The 13,215-nt window shown below is 51.7% G+C and overlaps 1 protein-coding gene across 1 annotated transcript in view; it reads left to right on the top strand.

The window, feature by feature from the left end:
- The window catches only part of DNAH2 (dynein axonemal heavy chain 2), an 87,414-nt gene that overhangs the window by 32,760 nt on the left and 41,439 nt on the right, over nt 1-13,215 (top strand). The window contains exons 21-39 of the mRNA XM_073798060.1: nt 110-310; nt 405-561; nt 925-1,099; nt 1,427-1,590; nt 3,474-3,635; nt 3,736-3,839; nt 4,883-5,039; nt 5,191-5,273; nt 5,364-5,544; nt 5,930-6,068; nt 8,630-8,847; nt 9,063-9,164; nt 9,495-9,620; nt 10,097-10,207; nt 10,516-10,704; nt 11,149-11,252; nt 11,353-11,542; nt 12,079-12,259; nt 12,997-13,124. Of these exons, the coding sequence (XP_073654161.1) occupies nt 110-310; nt 405-561; nt 925-1,099; nt 1,427-1,590; nt 3,474-3,635; nt 3,736-3,839; nt 4,883-5,039; nt 5,191-5,273; nt 5,364-5,544; nt 5,930-6,068; nt 8,630-8,847; nt 9,063-9,164; nt 9,495-9,620; nt 10,097-10,207; nt 10,516-10,704; nt 11,149-11,252; nt 11,353-11,542; nt 12,079-12,259; nt 12,997-13,124 (2,872 nt within the window). The remainder of the gene's footprint in view (nt 1-109; nt 311-404; nt 562-924; nt 1,100-1,426; nt 1,591-3,473; nt 3,636-3,735; nt 3,840-4,882; nt 5,040-5,190; nt 5,274-5,363; nt 5,545-5,929; nt 6,069-8,629; nt 8,848-9,062; nt 9,165-9,494; nt 9,621-10,096; nt 10,208-10,515; nt 10,705-11,148; nt 11,253-11,352; nt 11,543-12,078; nt 12,260-12,996; nt 13,125-13,215) is intronic.

Genomic DNA, 13,215 nt, shown 5'->3' with positions numbered 1-13,215 from the left:
CAGAAGAATGCTTTAGCGCTGCTGGCTGGGAGGAAAAGGTCACCCAGGCAGGGCATCTGGCACGTCTGCCAAGAAAAAGACGTCCTAGCGGGGATGTGGGCCTTTTCAGCTACACGGAGGTGGCTAATAACGTGCAGAAGGAGGAGACGGTCCTCAACATCCAGTTTGTGTTGCTGGACTGCTCGCACCTCAAGTTCTCACTGGTGCAGCACTGCAGTGAGTGGCAGAACAAGTTCACGACCCTGCTCAAGGAGATGGCGGCCAGGCACCTCCTGGAGCTGCACACCTACCTGCAGGAGAACACGGAGAAGTACGGCGGGTGGACGTGGGCTCAGGCCGCGCAGGGGGTGGGTAGGCCCAACCTTCGCGACCGCCCGCCCATGCTCTCTTCGCCCACGCTGCAGAATCAGCCACCCTCCCCAGACGCTGGAGGAACTGGGGGTCAGTTTGCACCTCATGGAGACCCTGCAGCTCGATATGCCTAACCTGGAGACCCAGATCCCTCCCCTACATGAGCAATTCACCATCCTCGAGAAGTACGAGGTGCCAGTTCAGGACAGCGTAAGTTCCTAAGGCGTGCGGCCCACCCACCCGAGCCCGGCCCATTCCAGCCCCAGGTTGCCAGGGACACTGACGCCCCACGTCGGAGACCCTCGGCTGTCAGGAGGGAGAGCAGAGAAGGGAGCGGGGGAGAAGGCCCAAGGCCCCAAAGCCTCTGAGAGCCAAAGCTAACTCGAATGACCTTTCGGGTCACCCTGAGGATCTCTTTCAGGCCCAGCAACTGCTCGATTTCTTTGGGCCTCATTGCATGTGGAACTTGGACACAGATGCTGGTCCAGAGGGTCGGAAAAGACTTCTTCGAAGTGTTGGTGGGACGGGCAGAGCTCCTGCTCGCGAGCCACCTCCACTCTGTGATGTCCCCAGGTGCTGGAGATGCTGGACAATCTCAGCGGGCAGTGGGTCGCCTTCCAGCAAGCTGTGCTGGACGGTGAACAAATGCTGAAGAGGCACAAGGAGAAGTTCAAGACAGGCCTCATTCACTCAGCTGACGATTTCAAGAAGAAAACACACAACCTTCTGGAAGAATTTGAATTGAAAGGTACCCGTCTTGTAACCTCTCCCCTGGCTTCCCCTTTGTCTTGACCCAGTCTTTCAAAGCCTAGGTCCCAGGGGAGGTGCAGACAAGGCTAAGCATGGGAAAGAGCCTGGCATGTCTGTCGGTGACACTCCTGTTGTCGCCGAGTCTTGGCTGGAAGGCAGCAGCCCAGCTCATAGCCTCTCCAGTTTTCTTACACTGACTTTTCACGTCCCACCCGTTTCTGACTCTCGAGCCGCAGTTAGTAGTTTCAGTGCATTCTTTCAACGCGTTCCCTCTCGTTTTCCTTCTCTTGTGGGAGGAGAGAAGCTCACCTTGGACTCCCCACAGGCCCCTTCGCCAGCAACGTGGGGCACCAGGCGGCCCTGGAGCAGATAGCCCACGTACGGGCCGTGCTGAACGCCATGCGGGAGGAAGAAAGCAATCTCCATGCCAACCTGGGCATCTTCAAGATCGAGCAGCCAGCCTCCAAGGACCTGCAGAACCTGGAGAAGGTGGTGTGCCGAGCAAGGCCCTCGTGGTGACCAAGCGTAGGGGGCAGGAGGCAGGAGAGTGGGTCCCAACCGGCCTGGGAAAACAACCGGGGCCAGGAAGATGGGTACACGAGGAGCTTTTTTTTAAAAAACGGGGGGAAAACTCAGGTAACGAAAGAACCATTTTAAAGTGAACGGTTCAGTGGCATTTAGCACATGCACAATGTTGTGTAAGCAACACCTCTAATTCTAAAACATTTTCATTACCCCCAAGAGAAGCCCTATACCCATTAGCAGTAACCCCCCATTCCCTCTCCCCCCAGCCCCTGTCGACCACTAATCTCTTTTCTACGTACAGTTGACCCTTGAACAACAGTGGGTTTGAATTGAGCAGGTCCGCTTATATGCAGATGTTTTTCAGTTGTAAATACTACAACACTACACAGTCTGTGGTTGAATCCACGGATGGGGAACCGTGGATACCGATGAACTGCGGATGTGGAGGGCAGACTATAAGTTATGCACAGGCTCTCTCGATCGCATAGAGGGTTGGTGTCCCTAAACCCTCTGGTTTTTAATGGTCAGCTGAACATGGGTTTTGCCTATTGTGGACATTGTGTGTAAAGGAAAGCGTGCGCTATGTGACCTTTTGTGTCTGGCTTCTTTGATTTAGCGTAGTATTTTCAAGGATTATCCATGTCGTAGCATGTGTCAGTGCCCCATTTCTTTCTATGGGTGAATAATATTCCGTTGTATGGATTTTGTTTATCCATTAACCTGTCAATGGACATTTGGGTTGTTTCCGCTTTTTAGCTACCGTTAAGTGGTGCTGCTGTGACTGTGCGCGTACTTGTATCTGTTTGAGTTCCCGATCCCAGTTCTTGTGGGTATGTACGTAGGAGTGGAATTGCTGGATCATAGGATAACTCTATGTTTAACGTTTTGAGGAGCCTCCAAGCTGTTTTCCACAGCAGCTGCAGCAGTTTACTCTCCCACTAGCAGCGTACGAGGGTCCCTACTTCTCCACATCCTTGCCAGCATGCCCCCCCCGCCTTTACTTTTGGTTCTAGCCATCCTACTGGGTATGAAGTATCTCACTGTGGTTTTGATTTGCATGTCCCTACTGACTAATGACGTTGAGGATCTTTTTCTTTTTGTTATATATTATTTATTTACTCATTTATTTTGGCCGCATTGGGTCTTCATTGCTGCACGTGGGCTTTCTCTAGTTGCGGTGGGCGGGGGCTACTCTTCGTTGCGGTGTGCGGGCTTCTCATTGCGGTGGCTTCTCTTGTTGCGGAGCACAGGCTCTGTCTAGGTGCACGGACTTCAGTAGTTGCAGCACGTGGGCTCAGTAGTTGTGGCGCACGGGCTCAGTTGCTCCATGGCATGTGGAATCTTCCCGGACCAGGGCTCGAACCTGTGTCCCCTGCATTGGCAGGCGGATTCCTAACCACTGCGCCACAAGGGAAGTCGGAGGATCTTTTCATGTGCTTGTTCCCTGAGGCGCTCTTTTTTTTGTTTTGTTTTGTTTTGTTTTGTTCTGCGGTACACAGGCCTCTCACTGTTGTGGCCTCTCCCGTTGCGGAGCACAGGCTCCGGACTCGCAGGCTCAGCAGCCATGGCTCATGGGCCCAGCTGCTCCGTGGCATGTGGGATCTTCCCAGACCGGGACACGAACCCGTGTCCCCTGCATCGGCAGGCGGACTCTCAACCACTGCCCTGAGGCTCTCTTAAGGCAAGAGAGTGGAGGAAAAAGAAATGTGAACTGAGGAGGCAGCTGTATGTTGCCAGGAGGGAAAAGCTTCTCAGAACGAGAGGAGGAGAGGCCCTGCGTGTTTGCCAGGGAGGAGGAGGGCGAGAGTCACATCACTCAATGCACCTGTCTGCTCTTGGCCACGAAGGAGTTGGACGCGCTGCAGCAAGTCTGGGAGATCACCCGAGACTGGGAGGAAAACTGGAACCAGTGGAAAACCGGCCGGTTCCTGACCCTGCAGACAGAGGCCATGGAGACCACGGCCCACGGGCTGTTTCGCCGCCTCACCAGACTGGCCAAAGAGTACAAGGTGCATGGGGAGAGGGTGGGGGGCTGCTGGCAGGCTGACTGAGGAAGAGGCCATGTGGGAAAGATGGTCAGGTCTTCTGACACCTCTCGCTTTTGCTCAGGACCGAAACTGGGAGATTATTGAAACCACTCGCTCAAAAATAGAGCAGTTCAAGAGGACCATGCCTCTCATCTCGGACCTGCGAAACCCTGCCCTTCGAGAGCGGTGAGGCTGCCCCTCGGCTCCTGGGGGTCGCCCCCTGGCCTGGCCGTCACCTGGTTCTCCCGGTTGTCCCCTCCATGGCGTTCCTAGCTCTCTCTGCCCCTCTGTTCACCAACACACGCCTTGAAGAAGGCTTCCCAAGAGCCCACCGCCGTCCTCCGTCTGTCACATCGTCCTGGGTTCTCCGGCCTTCTTGGCTCTTTCCCTTCCGTCGCCCCTCAATTTATGTTGTCTGTCAGAGCTAAGCTTTACGTCTTCTGTCCTACAGACACTTGCACGTTGTAGCCCCAAGCCTAATAACTTTTGTCCCTTAGGGGTTTTGCTTTTGTGCCTTGTTTAAGAGGACCCCGTCTACCCCAGAGTTGTAGACACACTCTCTCCGTAGACACAGAAAGTATAGACACACTTTCTTCTCATACTTTATAATTTTGCTTTTCAAGTTTACCTCTTTTAGTGCATCTGGAATTTATCACATGATAGAAGAGGGCTTTGAAACCATTGAGGCTAGAATAAACTATTTTATAAATGGTGTTTTAATAATTCTCTATTCACTTAGGAGTAGGTAATTTTACTTCTTTGGTGTTGCCTCCAGCATAATGTTTTTGGCAATGCGTCTCTAATAAGTATTATGCAATTAAGTGTCACCTAACCACTTTATTTGCTTAAGTTATTTACCCTCTCTAAGCCTCAGTTTCTGCATGTGTAAATGGAATAACATGTATAGAGTGGTCCTCATTTATAGAGTGGCCGTGAAAATGAAATGGTTCATGTAAAGCAGTTGGCCCAAGGCGTCATCTATAGTGAACCTGCAACCGTCCGTCCTAACTCCCTCTCCAGAGAGTCAGCGCCTCAGTCTCCGTATTCCCCACAGTGCCTCAGATTGTATGTTAGAGGCTATTGAGTAAATATCTGTTGAATCGTGAATTAATAAATACACGGAATCATAATATCCCAGTGGGAGAAAGCCATTGGCGGGTGATGCTGATACTTTCCAGTAGGCTCTGGTGTTCCAGCGTCCTGATCTGACCTTTTGTCCCTGGCTGCAGGCACTGGGATCAGATCAGGGATGAGATCCAACGGGAGTTTGATCAGGAATCTGAAAGCTTCACCTTGGAGCAGATCGTGGAGCTTGGGATGGATCAGCATGTGGAGAAAATTGGGGAGATCTCTGCCTCAGCAACCAGAGCGCTGGCTCTAGAGCTGGTACGACAGAGTCCTTTCCCATGGTCCCTCATTTCCTAAGCTTCCTGGAACAAAGGCTCCCAGCTTTTCATCATCTGATGGCCCCTCCCCGCTCCTATTACCCTTGGGGACTAAATACCTGATTGATCTGTTCCCCAATTTCTTTCTGCAGGCATTAGAAAACATCGCCAAGACCTGGGATGTGATTCAGCTAGACATAGTCCCCTACAAGGATAAGGGCCATCACCGGCTCAGGTAGACAGGGCTGTGTGACCCGGGCTGCAGAGTGGGGACTGAGGCTTGGCAGGTGGGGCTGGACTATGGTTTTGATACCTTCCACCGCAGAGGCACAGAAGAAGTATTTCAGGCGCTGGAAGATAACCAGGTGGCTCTGTCTACCATGAAGGCATCTCGTTTCGTCAAGGCCTTTGAGAAGGATGTAGACCACTGGGAACGCTGCCTCTCCCTCATTTTGGAAGTTATTGAGGTGGTGCTCACGGTGCAGCGTCAGTGGATGTACCTAGAGGTCAGGATTCACTGCCCAAGCTCCCCCTACCTGCTGTTTTGACTCCTTTATTTGTACAGGACCTAGATAGTTGCCCTGTTATCGGCCCCGTTTTCCCACCTCCAAAGCCATTCTTCATCTGGGACCCAGGCATCTGACTCTTGGTTATTACCTCTCATCTTCAGCCCCCTCCTTGAAAAGCCTTTGTTCTTTTTCCATTTTTCTTCTCGGACCCACATACCTAGCCTCCCAATCCCAAGTTTCCTTCTAGAACTTGAGCATCTTGCCCTTTGGTTCTGATGCTCTTTATCTTCTCCTCAACTGTCATTCCTGGTCTGAGAGCAGGGAGCAGAGTGTGGAGAGTGTGTGAGAAACAGCCTCTCACGCCATTTGTTTGGCCCTTCAGAATATCTTCCTAGGAGAGGACATCCGCAAGCAGCTGCCCAATGAATCAGTCTTATTTGACCAGGTCAACGGCAACTGGAAAGATATCATGGACCGGATGAACAAGGACCCCAATGCTCTCCGGAGCACCCACTATCCAGGTCTGAGCCCTGACGTAACCTCAGCTGGCGCTATACGTATGTGAAGTCATGGCCACATTCTTCATTTACTGAAAGATTGACCATTGCACCTGGCTGTCCTACCATCACCACCACCTCTTCTAAGCATTAAATAGTAGTTCCGTAAATTAAACTCAACACATATTTGAGCAGAGTACAATGTAGTGGTTAAGAGGATGGGATATGGAATCAGACAGACCTGAGTTCAAACTCTGACTCATGCCTTACCGATTGTGTGCTCTCAGGCAGCTTGCTTCCTCCGTACTGCAGTTTCCTCACCTGTAGTGTGTGTGGGGTTAACGATAGCTATTTCTCAGGGTCTTTGTAAGGATAATAGAGGAGTATGTAGCACTCAGTACAGTGTCTGGCGTAAAGTTAGTGCTCAATCATTAGTACTGTGCCTCAAGAAACACTGATCGAGGAGTCACTCTTCTTCTCTAGCTGGTTCATTCGATGAGATGATGCAGGTAAATGAGATAATGCAAATAAAGCGCTTGTCACATTAAACGGCACAGAGAAAACCTTTGGTTACTATGAGCTATTGTGACTTTAATTGGTTTATCAGATTAGCTAGTCTTTAATGTAGACATTTTGGTAGGCATGGGGATTGGGTAAGGGGATGGGGGAGAGATGTACACATAGTGAGGTCTGGTTGATTGTGCTCGATTGGCGTAAAGAATCAGGAAGTCACGTTTGGCGACGGGTACCTACAGTGCATGTCCTGAGAAGAGTTTTGGCATGGGGTACGGAGGACCTTTGTTTTGCCAAGGGCCAATCTAACAATTCTTCATTTTCCCAAGAACCTTAAGTATACACATCAAAAAAAAATTATTATTCAATTACTCGGGTAAAATATAAGTATTAAGATGTGCAAAATTGAGTGACAACATGAATTTTTTAGAAATAATACTGGAGATAATTGACATAATTACATTTTAGAACAATTTATAAGCAGAGCCATCTCTTCGTTGAACCCACAGAACAAAGCTGTGTGGTCCACTGCTACCGGGTCTCCCTGTGGTCTCCAGGGGCTACTCAGGTGGTCGCTCAAAGGTTCTAACAGCCTGTAGGCTTTGTACTTGAAGGCCTGAGGGTCACCTCAGAGTTCAGACTCCGTGACATCCATGCTTTCTTCAGAAAGCTAGAAACTTGGAAGACCAGGAGATCAGCTAATCAAAATCTAGTGTTGGGAGCTTCCCTGGTGGCGCAGTGGTTGAGAGTCCGCCTGCCGATGCAGGGGACGCGGGTTCATGCCCCGGTCCGGGAAGATCCCGCATGCCGCGGAGCGGCTGGGCTCGTGAGCCATGGCCGCTAAGCCTGGGTGTCCGGAGCCTGTGCTCCACAACGGGAGAGGCCACAACAGTGAGAGGCCCGCGTACCATAAAAAAAAAAAAAAAAAAAAAAATCTAGTGCTGGGAGAAAACTAACATTATCAAGAACCTACAAATGGGAACACATTTTATCTTATGTCTCGAATTTTTCTTTGAGGTGGATCTCATTACCATTTTACAAAGAGGTGAAAGCTCCCTGAGGTTAACCGACAAGCTAATTAAGTGAAAGAGCCGCAGTTTGGATGGCCATCGTCTGCCTCCCAATCTAGTGCTCTTTTTGTTTGTTTGTTTGGCCACGCCGCACAGCTTGTGGGATCTTAGTTCCCCAACTGCGCCCCCTGCAGTGGAAGCTCGTAGTCCCAACCACTGGACCGCCAGGGAATTCTCTCTAGTGCCCTTTTTGCTCTGTCACGAGGGACACTGGCAACCCCAGTGACTGCAGACCCCTTTCATTGTGTGCGTGTGATATGTATTTAAATCGAATGGGGTTTTTTTCCAATTTATTTATTTTTGGCTGCATTGGGTCTCCGTTGCTGCACACGAGCTTTCTCTAGTTGTGGTGAACGGGGGCTACTCTTTGTTGCAGGGTGTGGGCTTCTCATTGCGGTGGCTTCTCTTACTGTGGAGCACCAGCTCTAGGGGGCGCGGGCTTCAGTAGCTGTGGCACGCGGGCTCAGTAGTTGTGGCTCACGGGCTCTAGAGCGCAGGCTCGGCAGTTGTGGCGCACGGGCTTAGCTGCTCCACGGCATGTGGGATCTTCTCGGACCAGGGCTTAAACCCTTGTGCCCTGCGTTGGCAGGTGGATTCCTAACCACTGCACCAGCAGGGAAGTCCCAAATCTAATGTTTTAACTTGTTGAATTGTTTATGTGCAGAACAAGCTCTGATTTTCAGAAGCTCTTGGGATGATCGGCAGAGCCCCACTTCTTTGGTGGGAAAGGACTGGTGGGAGATGTAGTTATATTAATGGAATTGTATAATTAATGCGTAATGTATAATGCGTACAATAGTGTATAATGAATTCTTAATAATGAATTAATGAACAGGATGGGAAAAGAGTGACTGGGGACACTGCATCTGCTTCCAAAAACCATATGGCAGTCTGTGCCCCAACACTCAAGAGCTGGCAAAGTGGATATAGTTGGAGGCTCCAGATCTACTCAGGGCAATGGTACAAGGGCCACCAAATATCATTCACTGTTCTCTTCTCCAGGCCTCCTGGACACATTGATAGAAATGAACACAATCCTGGAAGACATCCAGAAGTCTCTGGATATGTATTTAGAGACCAAGCGCCATATTTTCCCCCGCTTCTACTTCTTGTCCAACGATGACCTCCTGGAGATTCTGGGCCAGTCCCGCAACCCAGAGGCTGTGCAGCCACACCTCAAAAAATGCTTTGACAACATCAAATTGCTGAGAATGCAGAAGGTCAGTAGAGGTGGCCATGATGCAAAGGAGGGCAGGGGAGGGATGGTGACGTCAAGGTGTTCAAGGCCTCGGAGGGGACCGTGCCCTCCCAGCAGGAGGGGGATATAACGATTCTGGGTATCTGGGACAGAACTTTCTAGAATTGGTAATACAGAGGGGAGGGGGGAGGAGCAGAAATTACCCTCCAAGGGCTCAAGAGCTTCCTGTTTCTGCAGATCGGGGGACCCAGCAGCAAATGGGAAGCGGTGGGAATGTTCTCGGGCGACGGCGAGTATGTCGATTTCCTCCACTCGGTACTTCTAGAAGGGCCTGTGGAGGTGAGCTGCAACGAGGGCCTGAGAAGCAAGCTGACTCTTCTGAGTTTGCTTGGCTCTGTGAGGAGAGGGCATCTCTGTGAAGAGATATTAGTCACTTTTTGCCCTCCCACCTGCCATTCCTAAAACTCTTAACCTCTACCCTGCACCCGAACGTCGGACAGTCTGCCCCCTAGTCTCCATTTCCCTCGGGGACGCAGGCCGGCCGCTTCCCAGCTCCTGCTCTTCTCTTGGGCCCCAAAGCCCCGGAGTCCTGTTTCCCAAGCACCTTCACTCTGGGGACTCCCGACTCTGGCCCTGAGGGTGAGCCACCCTGTTCTCACCTCCCCCCAGTCCTGGCTTTGTGATGTGGAGCGGACCATGAGGGTGACCCTCCGGGACCTTCTCCGGAACTGCCGCCTGGCCCTCAAGAAGTTTCTTAACAAGAGGGACAAGTGGGTGAAGGAGTGGGCTGGCCAGGTGAGCTGGGGTCAATGGAAATGAGGGAACAAGGAGGACCGAGCCGAAAGGAAGCAGCCAGTGTAAAGACAGGATCTTCTTCTTCTTTTTTTCTTTTAAATATTTATTTATTTATTTGGCTGCATCGGGTCTTAGTTGCAGCATGTGGAATCTAGTTCCCTGACCAGGGATAGAACCCAGGCCCCCTGCACTGGCAGCGTGGAGTCTTAGCCACTGGACCACCAGGGAAGTCCCTAAGGACAGAATCTTGAGTCGCACAAAAGGCAGGTTTCTTGCCCCCTGTTCTGGGCTGCGGCCCCAGAAGCCTGCACCGTGGACCCTCAGCTCCTGACTTGGGCACGTGCCCATCCTTCAGAGCAGTTTAGGCGTAGTGAGAGGAGTAGCAGCTGGTCCCGGAAGAAGCTGGGTTTTGGGAGCCGGGCTGTGTGTGTGGCCAGGGACAGGGCTTTGGAATAGAGCCTCTACACGTGCCCCAGGTGGTGATCACTGCCAGTCAGATCCAGTGGACGGCTGATGTCACCACGTGCCTGCTGACAGCTAAGGAGCGGGGAGACAAGAAGATCCTCAAGGTCATGAAGAAGAAGCAGGTGGGGAGCCCTGCCAGGACGGGAGAGGCCTGGAGTTAGAGCTGGAGGAAGGGGGCAATACATTGGGTCAGAATTAGCGATGAGCTGGTGGGAAAGGTCCGAACGAGGGTGTGTTATGGGAGGCGTCCAGCAAGAAGAGGTTGGGTGGGTCAGAAGTATGTCTCCCTGTGGTGGTGTTGGGGGCCAGGAGCTGCAGTGGGGGAGGGGTCAGCATTGCGGTTGGATGCGGAATGATGCTGGGACGTGGCATGATTAGGGTTTGGTGGCATTGCTCAGGCCGCCTTCTTCTCTGGCACCTCATTCCACAGGTGTCAATACTGAATAAGTACTCGGAAGCCATCAGGGGGAACCTGACCAAGATTATGCGCCTTAAAATTGTGGCTCTGGTGACAATAGAAGTCCACGCCCGGGACGTGTTGGAGAAGCTTTATAAGAGTGGCCTCATGGACGTCAGCTCCTTCGACTGGCTCAGCCAACTGCGCTTCTACTGGGAGAAGGTGCCGAAGGACCAGCTTCCCACTCCCGTACCCTAAACCCGATCCTAATGCTTTAACTAAATTCATGTTCTCTAAATACAGTAATATCCCAACCCACCCCTTAGTCCTATCACAGCACCTAATCCAGCTGGTAACTCTCTCTCGAACCTGCCAAGTAAGGAGTGGCAAGTGGCACTTTTCCAGGGAGTGCCCACTCTGGGTGTCGCTTGATCGGGACTCAGAAAGACTCCAAGCAGCTGCTGCAATAGTTTGGGCTGGACACGTGCAGCGTGACCCCCAGTTTCCATCTTGGCCGTAAGCCCGTCCCTCCTTCTAACTCTAAACGGAGCCCCCAGTCTTCTCCCTGCAACTCCCCTGCCGCTTCCAGTCCTCCTGTTGGCCATCGCTGCAGCTCTGTGTCTTCCTCCAAGCCCGCGCCTCTCTTACTCTGCCCTGTTTCCCTAGGATCTCGACGACTGTATGATCCGCCAGACCAACACACAGTTCCAGTATGGTTATGAGTACTTGGGTAACTCTGGCCGGCTTGTCATCACCCCGCTGACAGACAGGTCGGCCGTGGGGAGGCAAACAGGGGGCTTGGGGTAGGGGCATCGAATGCCAAGCCAAGGCTTCCAGGAGTCCGGCTTGAGTCCTGTCCTCCATCCCCAGGTGTTACATGACACTGACCACGGCCCTGCACCTGCATCGAGGTGGATCCCCCAAAGGTCCTGCAGGCACAGGGAAGACCGAGACCGTCAAGGACCTGGGCAAGGCCCTCGGCATATATGTCATTGTGGTCAACTGCTCTGAGGGTCTGGACTATAAGTCCATGGGCCGGATGTACTCAGGCCTGGCCCAGGTTAGCATCCTGCCAGCCTGGCCAGGAGGCCCCTTTGATATCTTTTAGTTCTAGAAAATCAGCTGAAACCCAGATCTGTTTCAGTGCTTTGTAGCTGACGACACTGCATCGCCTCAGTTAGTTCTTGCCACTGGGGAAGTCCCTGCGCCTCCCTGAGCTTCACTTTGCTTATTTGCAAAATCACAAGATTATGTAAGGATCCAATAACTTACGCACACTGGAGTCGCTCAACACCCACAAGTTCCCTACCCTGGTCACTTTCCCACCCACACCTCTCAGGCATTCCCCTAGATCCTTCCTGTCTGGTGGAAAGTTCTGGCCAGAAACCACAACAGTGCTATGGGGCCCTCTCCACCACACACACACACGCACGCACGCACGCACGCGCGCGCACACACACACACACACACACATTCATTTTAGAGGCTGCTGCTCCTATCCAAACATTTCAGGGAGAATATGTTAGTCACAATTTTTAGTTTCTCCCAGTCTGGGGATACTTTTCTTGCTCCCAGCGACTCCCCCCCCACCCACAGATGGGCGCCTGGGGCTGCTTTGATGAGTTTAACCGCATCAACGTGGAAGTGCTATCCGTGGTGGCCCAGCAGATCCTGTCCATCCTCTCAGCCCTGGCTGCTGGCCTCACCCGCTTCTATTTTGAGGGCTTTGAAATAAATCTGGTGTGGTCCTGTGGGATCTTCATCACCATGAACCCTGGTAAGGGCCTGGGAGTGGATGGGGCTCCTGGGGGGAGAACTGAGTGTTCAGTGCAAATAACTGTGCATCCCCCCACCCCCTGCCAGTGTTTGTAGCCAAGTGAAATGTGGCTAAAGACCATAAAGTGTGAGAGAAGGATAAACAGACGCATTTCTGGGAGGAGGGGTGGCAATCTTACTGTTCTCCCTAAAGGGATTAATAACAGCTTGCAGGCATACATGTAGCCCTAGTCTTTTAAAGTGCTTAGCCATCTTCTTTTGTTGGACTAGCTCCCAGAGTTCTGGTGTGTCTGCCATCCCTTTTGCCGAATGGGAGAATCTCCCCCAGAGTGCAGGACCTAGGGTCTCTCATTACTGGTGCCTTAGAACAGCTCTGGGGGAAGGAACTAGGAGAAAACAGGAAAGGGTTCCGGTACTGAAAGAATCGGATAAACAGGTGCGATTTCTATTAGCACTAACATGAGTTATACATGGAACTTGGAGAGATGGGAACTTGACAGCTCTGTGATTTGAGTTTGAATCAGGGCCATGCAGAAGGTTAAGGAAAGGACCAGGGGTAGGAAAGAAGAGCAAAGTGGTGTGGGAAGAGCCAGGGCTGAGATGAGAAAGGAAGAGGTCTCAGAGTTGGAGCTGGGGAGAGAGTTAGGGATGGAGCTGGGGATGGGGAAAATGGGACTGATTGGGAAGTAGGTCTTTGGGAAGCAGTATGGATTCTGAATAAATGGCGCTGTTTTCCAGGCTATGCTGGTCGCACAGAGCTTCCTGATAATCTTAAATCCATGTTCCGTCCAGTTGCCATGGTGGTGCCCGATGCTACCCTCATTGCAGAAATCATTCTCTTTGGGGAAGGATTTGGCAACTGCAAGGTATTCTGATAACCTCTTGTCTCCAACACTTTATTTCCCTTCCGTGATTATTCTCTGGACCGAAGAACCCCCTGGAGTCCTCATAATCAGC

The sequence above is a fragment of the Tursiops truncatus genome, chromosome 20 (genome assembly GCF_011762595.2).
Source record: "Tursiops truncatus isolate mTurTru1 chromosome 20, mTurTru1.mat.Y, whole genome shotgun sequence".
Taxonomy (NCBI): domain Eukaryota; kingdom Metazoa; phylum Chordata; class Mammalia; order Artiodactyla; family Delphinidae; genus Tursiops; species Tursiops truncatus.
The sequence above is the reverse complement of the archived record's forward strand: the minus strand, read 5'-3'. Positions and strand labels throughout refer to the sequence as shown.